At 40.1% G+C, this 19,349-nt stretch overlaps 1 protein-coding gene across 3 annotated transcripts in view; it reads left to right on the top strand.

The window, feature by feature from the left end:
* LOC139952853 (NACHT domain- and WD repeat-containing protein 1-like) overlaps positions 1-19,349 on the top strand; it is a 156,020-nt gene that overhangs the window by 111,966 nt on the left and 24,705 nt on the right. For all 3 annotated transcript variants that reach the window (XM_071952113.1, XM_071952111.1, XM_071952112.1), the window contains exons 5-14: positions 7,430-7,529; positions 7,951-8,053; positions 9,134-9,285; positions 9,557-10,832; positions 12,336-12,490; positions 14,468-14,770; positions 15,273-15,506; positions 16,239-16,542; positions 17,467-17,755; positions 18,040-18,142. In XM_071952113.1, coding sequence (XP_071808214.1) covers positions 7,430-7,529; positions 7,951-8,053; positions 9,134-9,285; positions 9,557-10,832; positions 12,336-12,490; positions 14,468-14,770; positions 15,273-15,506; positions 16,239-16,542; positions 17,467-17,755; positions 18,040-18,142 — 3,019 coding nt within the window. The remainder of the gene's footprint in view (positions 1-7,429; positions 7,530-7,950; positions 8,054-9,133; positions 9,286-9,556; positions 10,833-12,335; positions 12,491-14,467; positions 14,771-15,272; positions 15,507-16,238; positions 16,543-17,466; positions 17,756-18,039; positions 18,143-19,349) is intronic.

Genomic DNA, 19,349 nt, shown 5'->3' with positions numbered 1-19,349 from the left:
AAGTAGCCAAATCAAGAACTCTCAGTGGCAAAGCATTGGTTATGGTTTGGTTGGATACCATTATGTTTAAATAAAAACGTTGTATTCATTACTCAAAGGGCATGGAAACAGTGCCAGATTTTTTAACAAGCATGCATTGTTTTTGGAAAAATTACTATACTTAAGGCATGATCAGTCACAACAGGATACAATAAACACAGTGTTTCTACCCAGAAGACATGAAAACACCAATAACAACCGAAAGGGAACACTTTCAAAAAAAGAGGCGCTATTCACAAAACATTGTTTTATGCAATGTCAAGAAATATATGATTGGGGCTGGGCCGGGCAAATTGTAAAATTAAGGTCATCAACAGTTCCTGATCAATGTTGGGTAATCCACTAGTGCTTAGGAAAAGCAGCGAGATTGATAGAATTATTACTTTTTAATGTTAGAAATTCAATATGAAGAAAAAACAATTCAAAATGCATTTTTCTGTTTGGGGAAAAAAGTCTATTTTTGAGACAGTACTGTTAACATCAGGATACACTTGCCCAAGTTTTTCTTACCACAAATAAAAAAGACAAATTTTGGCCCTGATCAAAACCGAAAGAAAAATATTCTGAGACCTCTGAAAAAAATGAAATTTTGAGGGCAAAAAATATGGTAAAAATGTTGATTTTGCAAGTTCTAAAAACATACTCTAATGCACGTTCTAAAAATAGCACAAGGGTGAAATTTATAGCAGTATTTTTTTGTCTCAAGTAAAGCCAAGGATGATACTTTGTAGTGATGTAAAAGGTTTTATGAAATATTTTTGTTTTTTGGTGGTGTAGAGTTGTAAATATTAACTAAAAAAACAGTTTGTCATACCCCAAGATCGGCCTAGAGTGGCCTAAACACAAATGAACTGTTACCATGGCAACGTGTTATATTATGATTTGAAATGTAAATGTTGTTTATTTGGACCCCAAGTCCCTACCATCCACAAAGTATAAGAAAAATATTCCCTTTTTTTTTACCATGGACACGTATTTCGATATTATGTGAAAAGACCCTTAAAAAGGCATTTTTCACGTTTTGGGGAAAAAAGTCAAGTTTTGAGGCAGTACTGTCACAACAGGATACAATTGCCCAAGTTTTTGACACCAGATATGGAAAGACCCATGTTGGCCCTAATCACAGCCGAAAGGAAAATTTTCTGAGACCCCTGGCAAGTTGACATTTTGGGGTCCAAAAATAGGGTAAAAATGTCGATTTTGCAAGTTCTAAAAACATACTGTAATGCATGATGCAAAAATAGCACAAGGGTGATATTTAAAGCAATAATTTTTTTTCTCAAGGAAGGCCAAGGATGATACTTTGTAGTGATATAAAAGGTTTTTTGAAATAATGTTGCATTTTGGTGGGGTGGAGTTGTAAATATGAGCTAAAAACCAGTTTTTTAGACCCCAAAATCGGCCTAAAATGTCCAAAAAACAAAATGAGCCGTAACCATGGCAACGGGCTATATATAGAATTGAAAATGCAATTTTGTTTACTTGCACCCCAAGGCCCTTCCACCAACAAAGTATAAAAAAAATTCATTTTTTGACCGTGAGCAACTATGTCAACTATTTACCTGAACTGACTCTTAACTATTTTTTGCAATAAATTTAAGTCTAAACATAAAAAACTTGCTGCATGATAGACAGTATGACCTATGTTTACATTCAAACCGCCCTCTGTTGACAAAACACTGAATACGTCATGTTTTGATGGGCAAAAATACACGTAGTCAGGGTAAGATTGCATACACTTTCTAGCTGGCTGCCAAAACACAAAGGTTTTTGAGTGACGTCAGAGGTCACATCGTCTATATTGACAGCGAAATATTTCCTCATTGACATATTTAACAAATAATGTTTTCAAAATGAAAAGTTTACACAGTTTCGAAACAGCTGTCTACATTTATTCTGCTTTCATTATACATCACAAAATACCATGGTAACAAACCAGGTTAATTTGGTTGAGTGCATCTCACAATCAAAGTAAATAACAGTTAATTGTGCCTGCACATGTTTAGTGTGTACGTCCTGGCAATGGACCGATCCGGCCTATCAATCAAACTGTGCGCGTTCACCCATTTGACCAATCACAGCAATGATTGTGGTCGGACAAACTCGGTCATGCGTGCGCGTATATTTGGTACGCGCGGCAGAATCGTGCAGAATGTCATTGGGAGTGTTCGTACACGTATCTTGCTCACGTGCGCGGTGGGCTGAGCTTAGTGGAAAGCCGGAACGGTCCATTTTAAGCAAGATACAACATTTTGAAAAATTTCAAACTGGTGAATAAAGAAGGTGCTATTTAGGGAGCTACAACATTTTTGCATTGACACAGACACATCAGTTTGTTGTTGGGAAACGTTTGATTGTCCTATTGACACGTTCATTTAAACTAATCTGTGTAAATTTCATTTCAAAAAGGTGCTCGCATTTTTTAGACATTGCTGAAAATCCTGAGCTGTTAATTTTGCATTTATTGAAAAAAAATTCTTCTTCAGCAACCAACGCACTGGTTTTACTAACATATATTACCAAATGTATACCATCCCTTCTAGATTTAAGATTGCCAACACTTGTGCTAAAAATCATAAGCCCTTACTCGCATTAATGTTTGCTAATTATTCACGATAGCCTGGAGAGAAATTTGACTGTTTACCGAGTCGAATCCCAGCAGGCTGGGTATTCTTAGTATAGATCTCTACGCCTGTATCTTATGACAAAAGTGCACTCGCAATAAAAGCAGGAGTTTCTTAAAGCTGTTTGATTTTTGTTGTCAAAGACCAGTTTTATGAATGACAATTCGTTTTCTCAAACCATTGATTAGAACCCTCTAAGACAGTTTGTTTTTCTCAAATCATTGATGAGAACTCCAAGACTGTGTGCCTAAGCAGCTGAAAATGCTTCTTGAGGAGATTGCGAGTCAACGTCTTAATCAACGTCTTAAAGGCACTGGACACCTTTGGTAATTGTCAAAGACCAGTATTCTCAAATGGTGTATCCCAACATATGCTTTTGAAAATAACAAATCTGTGAATATTTGGGCTCAATTGGTCATGGAAGTTGCGAGAAAATAATGAAAGAAGAAGCACCCTTGTTGCACAAACTTGTGTGCTTTCAGATGACATGAGAAAGGCTTCAGGCCTGAAGTCTCAGATTTTAATATTTTAGAAATTTACCTCTTACTCAAAAACTACGTTACTTCAGAGGGAGTTGCTTCTTGCAATGGTTTATACTATCAATAACTCTCTATTGCTTGTTACTTAGTAGTAAGTTTTTATGATAATTTGTGTAATTACCAAATGTCTCGAGCGCCTTTAAAATGAAATGACCAGAGAGCGATGGCCTCCTGGATACCTTAGAAGGAGGCAAAGTAAAAAAAAGAAGCAACGGTAGCTGAGTCATCTTAGATGCCGTTGGCTTGCTCACTGTCTCCTCTCTGGGTAATATTATACTGATCTGGTGAATCGTATCACATGGGAGTAGGAAGGACGGGCAAAGCTTCTGTAGCCGGAGAACTGTGGGCCAAATTTCATGGCTCTGCTTACCGATAAAAGCAAAGAATTGGCGCTTGCCTAAACAGGGAATTCTCAGCACTTACGTCAAGCAAGTTTCACGGGTTGGCGGGGAATTTTGGCTTGTACGCATGCGTAATGCATGTTACTAGGTATTCTTCGCTTACATGGCTAGCGCAGAAATTGGGGGATCATAAGAGCAGAGCCATGAAATTAGGCCCTGGCCTTGCAGGGTTGCACCATCGCTATGTGACAAAAATTTTATTTTTTTTCTGGTTTTTTTTATACTTTTTTTTTAGGGATGAGATTTAGTTCTGACTTTAAATCTGAATTTATAGTTTTTAAAGTCTACCTAGTTAATAAAAAAATGGTGTACTTTTCTTCAAATTAAATTAGTCCTGCTCTATGATCTATACTTCTCTAGTGCTGAGGATACTGTTTCCAAAAGCTCCTTGGAATCTATAACTCCCGGGGTTGCCAAATAGTTAGGTTCCTTAAGTAGAGTCTTCCTCAAGAACATTTGGTAATTGTCAAAGACCGGTATTCTCACTTTAGTGTATCCCAGCATTTGCATCAATTAACAATTTGTCATTGAACTTGTAAGAGAATAATGAAAGAAAAAGCACCATTGTTGCCTCAATTTGTGTGCTTTTTAGATACCTAATAAAAGTCTTTTAATCTTTTAATCAGAAATTACTTCTTCTCAAAAACTATGTCACATCAGAGGGAGCTGGTTCTCAAAATGTTTTATACTATCAATAGCTCTCCATTGCCCGTGACCAAGTAGGTGTTTGTGCAAAAAATTGTTTTGAGTAATTACCAATTGTGTCCAGTGTCTTTTATCGATTCCAAAACTAAATGTTGAAATAAATGTTGGTACATGTACATTCTGTTATAAGATTAAAAAAAACATACATGGAAAGGCTACATGACTTTGCATTCATGAATTTTTTTTTTTAACTTCATTTGTGAGAGAAAAATGTTAATAATGAGCCATTACCAGATGTTTGGTTTTGTTTTGAGAAAGATTGCTTTCAATTTTACTTTAGTTTACGCCAGTAACTGTACCACACAAATAAGGGAGACTTGGAAATGATACATGTAAAATTTGAGTTTCATTTTGTAACGCAATGCAATATAATTTTTAAAAATGTATATGCTTTGAGCTACCATTGTTTAGACGTGTCAGCAATTCTCTTCTCTCCAAATAGGGTCTGTCGTTGTCCGTCGTAACGGAAGAGAAAAATAGAAAAAGGAGTTGGTTGAAATTGCACGTTATTCCCCAAAGGCAAAACGTTCGCACACGTAGGAGAAATTGGAGAGCTGTTCATAATAGCATTCTGTCAAGATCTTGTAAAGATTTTGCAACCCAGTCAGGTCGTCCATTAGTCTAAAAGGGGAACAATGCACACAGAGTTGTTGATTCTTTGCATGTTCAAAAAGCAGGGGTGATCGGGGGGGGGGGGGGGGGGGGGGGGGGTCATAGGTCAACTTATTTACATGCGTGCACATTCACTGACTCATCTTTACCTCATCAGGTAGTGGACACTATTGGTAATTACTCAAAATAATTATTAGCATAAAAGCGTACTTAGTAACAAGCAATGGAGAGCTGATGATAGTGAGAAACGGCTCCCTCTGAAGTGACATAGTTTTTGAGACAGAAGTAATTTCTCACTCAAATATTTGAATTGAATTTGAGACCTCAGCTGATGTCTCGAATTCAAGCATCTGAAGAGCACACAAACACAACTTGGATGTGAGTAGAAGTTTAAGATCGATCGGCCATCTGGGTAGACTGGAGAAAAAAAGTGAAAAACCGATTACACATTTTGCATGACATTGATTCAAAAAAAAAATTATGCAACGCTCACTGAGCGATAAACTTCAACGGGACATTAGTTTTATTTTTTTCTCACCAAATATAACATTCAGACAGAAATATTTCACGGGATATTTTCTTTTATCATCATCGTTAGATCATATAAGTTTTATGTAAACGGTAAATAATTCTATAATGCTCCTTTGAGTGTCCATCCGGAAATTTGATTGGTTATACAGTATGCTGACCTTGCGTTGATTGTGGTTAAATTGCAAGTAAAACATTGGATAATTGACATTTTGTCAATTAATTGAGCGAGACTTGAGGATTAGGCCTTGCAAAATTTTTAATAACTATTTGGTAGTTGAAATGTTTTTGTAATATTAATGGTTTCTTGTTATTGTAATCCCAAAAATAGCTTGGCTGGGAGATTGCTTTTTTAGAGTAGTTTCAGGTGTGTCAGAATGATTTTGATTTTGTGTCAGTTAAGAGAAATCGTCTGACAAAGGAGAGTTTCAATTTTGTGTTTTTACAACTAACAGCCAGTGTAAGTTTTTTGCAAGATGTCTGTAAAAACAGCATGGGTACAAACATTGTGTGCTCACAAAAACTTGTTTGATGGTGTTTATTTTCTTTAAAGGGAAGGTACACGTTTGGTAATTACTCAAAACAAATATTAACTTCAACACTGACTTGGTAACGAGCATTGGAGAGCTGTTGATAGTATAAAACATTGTGCAAAACAATGTCCCTCTGAAGTAACACAGTTTTTGAGAAAGAGGTAATTTCTCACATAAATAATAAAAGACTTCTAGCTAGAAGTATTTTATTCTTATCTAAAAGCACACACATTTGTCCAACAAGGGTGTTCTTTCTTTTATCGTTATCTCGTAACTTCGATGACCAATTGAGCCCAAACTTGCACAGGCTTGTTATTTTATGCTTATGATGGGATACACCAAGTGAGAAGACAGGTCTTTACCAATTACCAAACGTGTACCTTCCCTTTAAGGTTATGGTGTGTTTTTTTTAGAGAGATCTGGCCCTTGGAACTGTAGCTATTTCTTTTGTACTACTTCCCTGTCTGCCAATCCACCAACTTATCTAGAAATATTCATACCATAAAGAGTATACAAATATTGACTATTTCGAGTGCTATGGTTAAAACTATGACTCCCGAGGTGATCCCCTAGGGAGTCATAGTTTTAACCATTGCACGAGTAAAAGCAATCAATATTTGTTTTATGATACTGTACTATTAAGTTACAGACCTGAATGCTACAATCCACGGACGACGCGAATACAGATTGCAAAAACTTTTACTGTGCTGCATGTAGTGTCATGTAATCCGAAATGGTTACAGACTTAATTTACAGACTTAATTATCCTCGTACACGCAACGGACGTCTGGATTCAGACTAGCGCATGGCAAACCGATGCACTATCACACGGCCGTCGGCTAGTAAAACTAAGACATATCATGTGTCGCGCTCTAAACCAATGAAAAGGCAGAATATTGGTAAGGGGTGTTAAAATAATTAATATTGAAGTATAGACCTACGCCATGCTAGTGCACTCCTCTTGGATGGCACCTCCGCAAAAAATGCTCGTCCACCATTCTCTCCATTTTGGCAGTCAATTCCTTAGTTTACTTTTGACACAAAAAATGAAGGACAGGATAGGCGCATCGCTGTGCATCATGTAAGGAAGTCAACATTATTTGACCAATAGGGAGCCAGCATCCTGGTCATATCTCGTTTACGGTTTGACCTACAATATTGCGACTTTCATAGCAAAAAAGAGGTTATTCAATACGGTCTATTATTGGGTCTACTTTGGAGAAAAGATTTGATTTTTGTATTATTTGAAACTTCGAAATTCGTAAATTTGTATTGTGTGGTCTTCGCTCCAGCTAAGAGCCAGTAGGGAGGGGTGGTTGTATATTGCCACTTGGTCATAGCACTTTGGCCAGAATAGTAGATCTACATTTCTTTTTTTAAATTTGCAAAAAACAATAGTCGTACACAATTTTGATGAATTTGTTTTCTTTTTTTCGTTCTTCTTTTAGTCGATTCTAGGTAATAAGTACGGAGACTATGTGTTACCGATGCGAATCGACTCCACAGAATTCAGTCATATCCGAGACTGCGCTTTTGAGGCCGGTAAAGGTTAGTCAAGTCTCTTCTGTATTTTTAATAAGGGAATGAAAGAGTGGTACTAGGTCTTCAACCTTGGTTTAAAACCTTGCAGGATCGTGGCAGCATGGCCACGATCCTGCAAGATATAAAACTTGAACGTTCAACACCAAGTCGCCCTGAATCTTTTTTGTCCCACTCATAAATGCCCTTTTTGTTGGAAATCTATCCAAATCTTGTTGTAAATTTTCAGATCATGCTCTATTTCCTGAAGTGTCAAAATACATGCGACTTCAACTGCTGTGCATATGGGCATGCGCACTAAAATGAAAATCTGCGCCAAATATATTGTCATTAAACTGGCCCCAATGACATCAGACTTCTTTTAGAGTTAAAACCCTACATATGCTCAGGTAGTTCTTGTACATTTTCTGTGTTTTTATTGTACAAACAGATATCAACATCTTAGATGAGTGGTACATCCAAGAGGCGGATGGACTGGAGCAAGTCTATTCACTCTCGCCAATATCTGCTAAGCTAAAGAGCTATTATGACCTGTAAGTAACTTAATAAAAACCAATCTGCAAATGTAGAAATTATTTTTTGACAGTTTACAAAAAAACCTAATTATTTCACACACAAAAAGTTTGCCAGTTGGGCTTCAAAGAAGAAGACAAACTTAGTTTTTTGCACTTAGCAGAAAGTGCAAAAAACTAAGTTTGTTTTCGTGTTTGCAGAGTAAACTGCTTTTGCTACAGTTCTTCATCTATATGATATGAATGAACATTAAGTGTGTCTTATGAATAAACATTAAGTATGCAAATGACCTTTGTCAACTCAGAGTGAAGAGAATTAAGAAGCCCATTAGAAAGATGTTTCAAGGTGCCTAATTCATCTTCATCTATTATGTTATGAATAAACATTAGGCATGTCTTATGAACAAACATCAGTAAGCAAATGACCTCATCCTCTAGCCGTGAAGAGAACAAAAGTTTATATTTCTTCTTCATCTGTATGTTGAAAATAAACATAAAGGGGTTGTTCATAAATTTTCAACCTCTTTGCACAAGCGTACATTTTGTCAATACCTCACCCCCTTCCCCCTAAAAAAAGTGTTAAATTGTTTTCCCCCACACTTTTCTACAAACCCTTTTAACTACTAGCACAGAAATAATAAAGATAAAGAACCTACGTGTGTTAAACAGTTTTTATAATACTGTATTTTTTTGCACAGAAGACGCAGCTGAAATGACTATCAAAAGGCACAATATACATGTACACACAAAAAACACTGCGTCTTATCCAACAGTGCAAAAAGGGCCATGCAGCTATGTTTTTATAGTTTGACATTTTTGCAGAAGCAAGGGCATTAACCCCCTCCCGGTGTCAGTTCGTACGCTTGTGAAAATATTGATGATTGTGAATGGCCCCTATGTATGTCTTATGAATAAACATTAAGTATGCTAATGATCTTATCCTTTTGGCATGTTTGGACTGAAGGGAACAAATAAGCCCACTATAAATATGTTGCAAAATCCTTAAGTATGTTATGAATAAACATTGAGTTTGTCTTATGAATAAACATTAAGTTTTACTTATGAATCAACATTAACTATGCACATGACCTCATCCTGTAGGACTGAAGAAAACAAAGAAGCCCACGAGAAGGATGTTGCCAAGTGGAAGAAGACGCACGACTCCCTTCTTGAGATCTTACAGCAATGCTCAGAATATGTCCACGATGAAGGATTGCTCAACGAGGAACAGCTGCATAAATATCACATGTCAGGTACGCAGATTTACTCCTCCTTTCAGGGACCATCGTCAAGTCTATCGTCAAGATGCTTGACGTTATTAAAAACTCTCCGATTTCAGTCATAAAACAGACTGCCACTTTCCCCAGTGGTGGAGTACTTATTTGATTTTCTCCTCTTGTTTGTAGTTATTAAAGTGGGATTTGTGAAGACTGTAAACCAAAGTATGTTTTGCAAACAATTCCTTCATGGCCCTCGAAATCTGTAATGAACTTCTTGCTCTTTTCTTTCCCCCCTGCTCTACAGCGTTTGAGAATGAGCTTGTTCACGCCAGTCAACTCTCAAATGAAGCAAGCGGAAAATGTCTCTTTGTTTTCCGTACACTCGAAGACTTTCCCCAGAACGTTGAGAACCAAGAAATGCATAATTACGTCGACATCCGTAAGCCGAGCAGACCAAAGATTTACAAGAAGGCCCAGGAGAGAATAAAGTTTTTGAAGGAAACAAAGATCCCGTCTCTCGCGATCGAGGAGAACGTATTCACCTACTCAACGCCGTGGTCAACAAATGGTCTAGATCCTCAGAATGTCGATGAACACGTTCAGTATGTCAAGGAGATGACATCTCAGATTGTCTTCAGGATCAAGGAGCTCATCAACGAGGAGATTGCCAAGGAGAAAGAGAACACTCGCAATGTGGATAACTCAAAGAGCGTCATGTCGGAGGTCATTGCACACGGGCACGTTGCCGCTTCAAAGAAAAAAAACTTTATCAATCGGGACTCTATTGTCAGCCAGGTAGAGCGGCTGATCAATCCGGCGAAGGTCGAGGCTAAAAAGGAGAATCATCCCATCATATTACATGGCGAGGCTGGAAGTGGGAAAACGACGGTCGTCGCACAGTTGGTTCATCTGGCGCCCTCATGGCTCGGCGACGGCTCAACCCTTGTTGCAAGGTTCATGGGGCGTACAACAAACTGCAAGACGATGCGAGACCTGCTGGAGAGCTCCTGCCACCAGATCCTCGAAGTCTACAAGCCTAAGGGACTCGGCGAGCTCCCGAAAGACCGGGACAAACTCACCGCCTTGTTCTTAAAGCTGGTGACCACCGTGCCTAGCCCAGCGAAACCCCTCCTCATCATCGTCGACATCCCCGAAGAAATCTCGCAGAATCTCAGCAAGGAGCTCCTGGATTGGCTCCCGTGTGAGATCCCCACCTCCACGAACATCGTGCTCTCGTTATCCGACTCTCCCGCCCTCAAGGTCCTCCACGAAAAGATTCCCAACCAGACTCACTTCATCCGCGTCACGTCGCTGAATGACCGCGAACTCTCAGAGATGGTCAAACTCTTTCTCACGGAAAACTCACGGCCTCTGACCTCGGACCAGGTCAAGGTAGTGACCCGCGCTGTGGCCAGACACCCGTTGCCAATGTTTGCTAAGTTAATGTGTCATGAAGCTCAGTTTGTGAATCCATCGGGTAATGGGAGGGATCCTGTAGCTGCTTTGACGGAGGCAGCCAATCTGCTCTTACAACACGTGGAGGAGAGACATGGAATCGTAGTTACCAACCACATCCTCAGGTAATTAAAACAATAAAGGATGATAGTAATAATGTTAATAATAACGAACATTTGTAATGCGCCAAATCAATCTAAGAGATGTTCAAGATGCAGAGACAATAACAAAACAATACATGCTTTCTGTAAGCACAGAATCGATGCTTGCGGAAGCAGGGAATTCCAAACTTAAAGATGTCTTTGGGATGCCATTGTTGATTATACATCTCTTCATATTTTCTTTTATTGGTTTATTCTCTCTCATGTCTGTAAATTCTTTCTCGTCGTCTGTCCACTATCTTTATTCCATACTCGTCTCTAGCCAACCACTTAAATTTGACTTCCTAAGACTATCGAGATGGTTGCTATGTCACATGATTAGGGGCAACCTCTTTGTAGTTATGTAAGAGACGGTGAACACCCATGCATGATTCTGAATGGATGTGTTTGGCACAATGGTACCAGGGTTTGCTCACCTTGAGGTTGCTATGCAAAGGCTTGCCCCGAACAATATGACATAGCAACTGTCTCTATACTCTAAGGAATTCAAATGTAAAAAGGTGTATTGTGACTAAGCAAGTCAGTTGTACCAGATATTATTCAAAAGTAACTCCCAAATGGCTTATTTTTGTAGGTAAAAAAAAAAAAAGAAAAAAATGAATAAACTTTGAAAACCACTATGTCTCGATGGGAATGAAGGATGCAATCAATGATATCACCATGGTAACCACAGGGGGTCCTTGTGGAACAAAACACTTCTTCTAGTATGAAATAATAAGTCGGAATACAATGATCCTTCGGAGTCAATGGTTACCATGACAACGTGATGTCATACCTTGAAGCTGTTTTATAGATCTCATTTCTCCAATAGTGACATAAAAACAATTCTCACAAAATGTCTGATCTTTCCCATGGGACAAGACAGAATTATTCTAAAGATAGATTGCACGTTTACATGATGTCACGTACAAGAAAATATCAAGATTGTTTGTCAAGCGAATGAATGAACGCGTTCACTTGTCATTGACTCCTTGCGAAATGAATTTATCAGCCAAAAATAGATGCTGTCTTCCCTGAAAGTACATGTACATTCAAAGTAAGGGGAACAATTTTTTTTCTCTCATTGATTTGATGTTTTCACTTGAGAGTGTTTTCAAAACTGTCGGACCCTTTCCCGTGGGACAAGACCGAATTATTCTAAAGATAGATCGCTCTATTAGATGAGAACGCTTTCATGGTTGTAACTTTATGGTGGCTTGCTTTTGATGTAAATGTGGAGCTACATTGTGGGGCGATTCTTCGGTAAGAGCTGTACTTTGGAGGAGTGTTCGACATTGCGGGGTACCTGGTAGTTATTGCCTGTTCAGACAGTACCAATTTAGCATTCTGAAGAAAAAAAACAGGGTACACATCTTTGATAACAATAAATGATTCCCCTTGTATAAAAGTTAAAGTAAAACATCATTTAGTTATGCTGGTTTTGAAGAACGTATTAAATATGTCCACTCCCTCCTTGTTTGTTTTCAGATACCTGACAGCCGCTCATCATGGTTTAACTGAGGCTGAGCTGTTAGATTTGTTGTCATGTGACGACGATCTCCTAGGGACCATTTACCCAGAATCCTTACCTCAATTGTTGCGATTCCCGTATCATCTCTGGGCTGCTATCAAGTACGACCTCGGTAAGTCAACAATTATCCAACCAACACCCCTATCAATTTGGACTCCTGCTTGGGTCCTTTTAGTGCTCAAAAGTTTAACAACAAAACCTTTAAATACAGTGGACACTATTGGTAATTGTCAAAGACCAGTCATCTCACTTGGTGTATCTCAACATGTGCATAAAATAACAAACCTGTGAAAATTTGAGCTCAATCGGTCAGTCGAAATTGCAAAATAATAATGAAAGAAAAAACACCCTTATCATGCGGAGTTGTGTGCTTTCAGATGCTTGATTTTGAGACCTCAATTTCAAAATATGAGGTCTCCAAATCAAATTCGTGGAAAATTAATTCTTTCTCGAAAACTACATTATTTCAGAGGGAGCTGTTTCTCACAGTGTTTTATACTATCAACAGCTCCCCATTAATCGTTACCAAGTGAGGTTTTATGCTAATAATTATTTTGAGTAATTACCAGTAGTGTCCACTGCCTTTAAATACTACTAATAATAGTTGTGGCTTCTTACATAGCACACATGTATTCATCACTCAGTGACACTCAAGGCACTTCCGCATTCAGTATTTTCCTACAAGGTGTGTGGTGCTACGTTTTTTAAGCATTAGAACAATCTCTTTACATAGCACCATGTAATGGTTTACAAGGTGCTGTGGCGCAATATGCTGCCAATCAAACCAGGAACACCAGTGCGAACCCCTTCTCTTTTCGATAAATGCATTTGGTTCTTTTACGTGCGTTACACATCACACAGGACCAACGGCTTTATATCCATCCAAAGGCCAAAGTAATGGTTTTAAAGCATTTGGTGTTTCTGATCAGCAGAGTATGGGTTCGAATCCCCAGCCGTGACACTTGTGTCCTTAAGCAAGACACTTAATCATTTCTTCGTCCTCTGGATGGGACGTAAAGCCGTTGGTCCATGTGTTGTGTAACGCATGTAAAAGAACCCAGTGCACTTTTCGAAAAGAGAAGGGGTTCGCCCCGATGTTCCTGGCTGTTGCTGCTGTATGCGTCGTAGCACCTTGTAAACCCTTATAAGGTGCTAAATAATTGGGTCTCAAAATTCTTCACTGCAATTACCTATCTTTCTGAAAGTTTGTATATATACTCAGTGCCTTGAGTTTGGTAGATCTATACGTGCACTGTATAAGACTTAAATATTATTATTACTATTATTATTATTATCTTGCTTAAGGATACAAGTGTCACAACCAGGGGCTGATTTCACAAAGAGCTAAGATTGATCTTAACTGCAAATCAATCGTAGTTGCTAAGTTAAGTGTGATGTCACAATACAAATCACTATGGTTGTACTAACAATTTGTCTTGCGATGTATTTATTGCTTTGTGAAATCAGCCCCGGGACTCAAACTCACACTCTGCTGATTAGAAACACCATAGCTTGAGTTTGGTGCTCTTATCAGCTCCGCCACGACACTAGTGGGATAATCTAAGGTTTCCATCATGTACTTAATCTATAAAAGTGAAGGCGACATCAGCATAAACATTTACAACATAATGGTGTGAAGAATAGAAATAAACTATAAATAATAATAATATGTAATAAAAATTCTTATATAGCGCATTTCACAATAACCGTATCAATGCGCTTTACATTTGTACATCAGGGCCTATAACATCCCTTTTAATGTTTCGCAGCTCCCTTGGGAGTATACAACCTGGGCAACAGTTTACATCGCTCCAAAGGCTTTTCATTCACAATATCAACCTCTACCCTCACAAGTACCTGTTTATACCCCCGGGTGAAGAGAAGCAATTATAGTTAAGTATCTTACGGGAGTGTTGGCTCTGGCTCTGAAAAGAGCCAGTTTTAATTGAACAGTATACTCTGCTCGTCTTCAGGTGTATAAAGTAGTTTTTTATTATTTATAGGTTTTTTTATTTTTTTTTATTTTTATTTATTTATACTTATTTACCACATTGATTGAAATTTGATTCTTGATGTTTATTGCTTAAAGGGTCTTTGTTGGAGGAACATTTCATCGACAGCAAGACGTTGGTAACATGGAGCAGCTCCGTCATCCAGCAGATCGCCTCTCAGCGTTACTTCACCAACAGCTCCTTACGAATCAAGTGTCACAAACACATTGCCGAGCTGTTCCTCCAGACGTGGGTCAAAGAGAAGCGATGGTCTCTTGAGGGTCGTGACCTGGAAGGGGTTGAGTCGGGTCGTAAGGTCGCACCGCAGCCACTGCTTTATGGAGAGACGAGGTATAACATCCGACGGCTGAGCGAGCTATGGTTCCATCTGGCACATGCTGGTAAGTTGATGATATTGTTTACTTGTATTTTACATTGTGAATCCAGGTTCGAATCCATTCTCTCAAAACCTACTGATTAAACACGGGGTAACATTTTCTGAAGTGGTGTTTGTACAATTTTGGCTCATAGGGGCTTGCCCAGGACTCTGGAGGAAAGAGTAATGTACATCTTACTTGATTTTGTTATGCTTTATAGACACTGGACACTATTGGTAATTGTCAAAGACCAATATTCTCACTTGGTGTATCCCAACATACATGTATGCATAAAATAACAAATCTGTGAAATTTTGACTCAATTGGTCATCAAAGTTGCCAAAGATTAATGAAAAAAAAACACCCTTGTTGCACAAATTTGTGTACTTTCAGGTGCCTAAAAAGGGCGTCAGGCCTGAAGTCTTTTATAACTTGAGTGAGAATGCACTTGTATGTGTGCTGCACGTTGTGCTTATAGGGTCTATAGACCAGAATCTGGACTGACTATCCTACTCTGTCTTTCCAGGTGATCTGAAGAGGCTGAAGCACTTCACCATGTGTAACTTTGAGTACCTCCTGGCCAAGGCGCACGCCATGTCAGTCTACCAATTGCTTCAGGATTTCGACACCGTTCGCAGCATGGTGATTGATTCCGAGATTGACCTGACACGCAGTGCGATGATGCTTAGCGCCCCCGCACTGACTGCTGACCCGCTGCAACTTGCTGCTGAGCTGATCGGCCGCCTGTTACCGGTCAAAGGTGAGTAGACCTTTTCGCAAATACCCATTGTGTAACTGTTGAATGAGATGCATGCTGGTCTAGCTAGCAATCAAACTTGATCGCTAGCTAGACCAGCATGCACCTCATTCCATGCCTACATGCACATACGGAGTATTTTCGATGAGGTATACATGTATGTACCTGTTGCATGTAACGTCAAGGCGCCCTGCTGAGGTCAAAGGAAGACCTACCTATCATTGGCTGAGAGGTGTGCTTGCGCATATACATATTGTTCTTGTTTGTTGGTTATTTTTATTATTTGTTGGTTATTAATGTGAACAATAGCATAACAAAAGTTATTGAGATCAACGAACAGAATGAATGCTTCTAACTCTTTCAATGCCCACTTTTTTTCGACACTTTCAACCTAAAACTTCCCATTTTGTTTTTCAAAACTGAAATGCCCCCATTGATTAGAAATCAATTAAAGAATTTTGAATCTTCCAAACTATACGGTGAGTTCTGAGGCTTCAAATTTTCAGGCTGTCTGTTTGTGAACACCGCGGCCAAAGATAGGGTTGGGTACCCCCTGTCACCTAGTGGATGGATTCAATGTGCGTAGTAAAAAAAATACAGTAATTGTTTTAACTGCCGTTTTCTCAACTAGTAGACACTGTTTTCAGCTAAAACTTTCACAATGTTGTCTTTAAACCAGCATTCTGGTAATAATAAAAACTAATCTCGGACCCTACCTCCATTGTCTTTACTCAGAGGACTACCCAGGCAGCTTAGAGAGTCTGATCAATCAATCCATGGACTGGTGTGAGCAGTTCACTCGCCCCCTCATCGTTCCCTTAGCCTCCTGGCTGCCGGCGGCCCGAGATGCGTACGTCACCACGGTCCCCTGTGAGGGTGCTGTACACAAGATGGCGGTGTCCACGGACAACCAGTGGGTGTACTGCGTCCTGAAGGAGATGTACATCGCAGCGTTCCGGGTCGCCTCTCACGAGAAGGGCTGGGAGATCAAGGCTCATGACATGGAAGTGACGTGTATACAGACGTCTGACGATAACAGGTAGGTCTAACATAATGCTCTCAGGGCAATATTGTTTATTTTTGTTATGAGAAAATTGACAAACATCACAAGGCCGGACGGACACTTTAAGGTGAGGGCTACACTTATTTGATTTGGGCTGTTGACTCAAATCAACTGTCACCAGGGGCACGTTGCCGCATACTCCTGGGGCTGAAACAGCGTTTCCCACTTCACAGTCTACTAGGAGTCTGACTGGTAGACCAGAATGCACTACCAGCCCAACTTTTTCGGAGCAATTATGGTTAAGTGCCTTGCTTAAGTGCACAAGTGTCATGACCGGGATTCAAACCCACACTCTGCTGTTGACAGCACCAGAGCTTTGGTCCGGTGATCTAGATCACTCACTATCACCAATGTTTGAAGAAACTTATGAAGAAATGCCAATCTGTCGAACATGCGGTCAATTATCCAATTTATCAATCTATTAATCTATCACCAATTTATGAATTGATCGATTAATCATCCAGTCATGAAATTGTCATATTATGGAACATTCATTTGTTTCCCAATCTGTGGAAGACTCGATTATCAATCTTTTGACCAATCAGTCAATCAATTAATCAATCAATTATTCGGTCAAACAATCAAGAAGTAGTCAGTCCGTTGATGAACAGTCGGTTGATAATCAATCTGCAGAAGAATCCTTTTTTGATTCTTTTGATTAATCAATCAGCTAGTCAGTCAATCTACCAATCAATCATTCAGTCAATCAATCATCAATTGATATATCAATAAGTCTGTTGACTGTCTCAACAGACTTTTGATACAAATCTGCAGGAGAATCGATTATCCATGAGTCAATCAACCAGTTAGTCAATCAATCAATCAATCAATCAGGCGTTCAATCAATCATCAATCGATATATCAATAAATAATTCATCAATCTATCAATGTATTGATCAGGTGGTTGTTAACCGGCTCAACAGACAAGACCATCAAAGTCTGGTGCACCGACAAAGCGGAGTGCGTCGGAACCCTCGCTGAACAGAAAGGCGTGATTACAGCAGTCCTGATGAGTCATAACGGCAAACGTATCATCAGCGGCTCGGCCGACTTCAAGCTGAGAATCTTCTCTAGTGAGACCAGAGAGTTGGAGAGGACTCTTGAGGGACACAAGGATGCTGTGATTGCGATCTCCGTCAATAGCCACGACGATGTGCTGGTCTCGGCTTCGGCTGATTCTACAATCAGGGTAGGAATGCGCCTTCTAATCACCAGGCATTGTATTCTTCCTACGTAAGAACTCACTCCTGGATAGTAAAGTTAACAACCAGAAGTCCCCTCGATCCACTAAAGCAAAAGTAGTACTCCACTGCCTTTAAACCCATCTACACCTGTATTTCATCTTTTCAATCTGTTTCAAAAGCCAAAATTAATATTCTTTATCTCGATGCTAATTTAACATCTATTATCTATCAAAATCTGTTTCATGGTTGGCTTTGGATTTAATAATGCACTGATCTGATTTGATTTCAGACATGGAATCTGGATACGTTTCAAGACTTGGATGTGATCGAGGGCAACCAGTGTCTTATTACACACATGACATTATCATCAGACGATATGTTCATTATCACTGGTATGTTATTATTTATTTATTGTTTGTTATTGATTGGTTTATTTCAGAAATAAAAGCTTCACAGCCTCAAGGAGAGGCTGATTGAGTTTTATTTTTACATCATTAAGAAAAGTTAAAAATATTTATATTAAAAATTTACAAAAAATGGAAAATGTTATAATGGTTTTAAACCATTATTTGGACGATGACAGCAACTCAAACATAGACAATGATGACAGTGACTCAAACATGGTATGTCAAAGATCTTCGCCTCCAAACCCCTCTCCCCTCTCTAACCCCCCCCCCCATACCTCTCCAAACCCCTCTCCCCTCTCTAACCTCCCCCCATACCTCTCCCAACCCCTCTCCCCTCTCTAACCCCCCCCCATACCTCTCCCAACCCCTCTCCCCTCTCTAACCCCCCCCCCCCCCATACCTCTCCCAACCCCTCTCCCCTCTCTAACCCCCCCCCATACCTCTCCCAACCCCTCTCCCCTCTCTAACCCCCCCATACCTCTCCCAACCCCTCTCCCCTCTCTAACCCCCCCCCATACCTCTCCCAACCCCTCTCCCCTCTCTAACCCCCCCCCCCATACCTCTCCCAACCCCTCTCCCCTCTCTAACCCCCCCCCCATACCTCTCTCCCCTCTCTACCCCCCCCCATACCTCTCCCAACCCCTCTCCCCTCTCTAACCCCCCCCCCCATACCTCTCCCAACCCCTCTCCCCTCTCTACCCCCCCCCCCCATACCTCTCCCAACCCCTCTCCCCTCTCTAACCCCCCCCCCCATACCTCTCCCAACCCCTCTCCCCTCTCTAACCCCCCCCCATACCTCTCTCCCCTCTCTACCCCCCCCCATACCTCTCCCAACCCCTCTCCCCTCTCTAACCCCCCCCCCCCATACCTCTCCCAACCCCTCTCCCCTCTCTAACCCCCCCCCATACCTCTCTCCCCTCTCTACCCCCCCCCATACCTCTCCCAACCCCTCTCCCCTCTCTAACCCCCCCCCCCCATACCTCTCCCAACCCCTCTCCCCTCTCTACCCCCCCCCCCCCCATACCTCTCCCAACCCCCTCCATATTTACTTTCCCTAAGGAATAGATGGATTGTACATGACATCATTGACCACAATGTCTGATAATAAACAATAAAAAAGTGCGCTCGTGTACGCGCTGCGCACAAACCTCGGCCAATGACAGCATTTCACATGTGCAGTTTCATCATCAAT

The sequence above is a fragment of the Asterias amurensis genome, chromosome 21 (genome assembly GCF_032118995.1).
Source record: "Asterias amurensis chromosome 21, ASM3211899v1".
Classification (NCBI taxonomy): Eukaryota; Metazoa; Echinodermata; class Asteroidea; order Forcipulatida; family Asteriidae; genus Asterias; species Asterias amurensis.
Note: the sequence above shows the minus strand (reverse complement) of the source record. Positions and strands in the feature narration are given on the sequence as shown.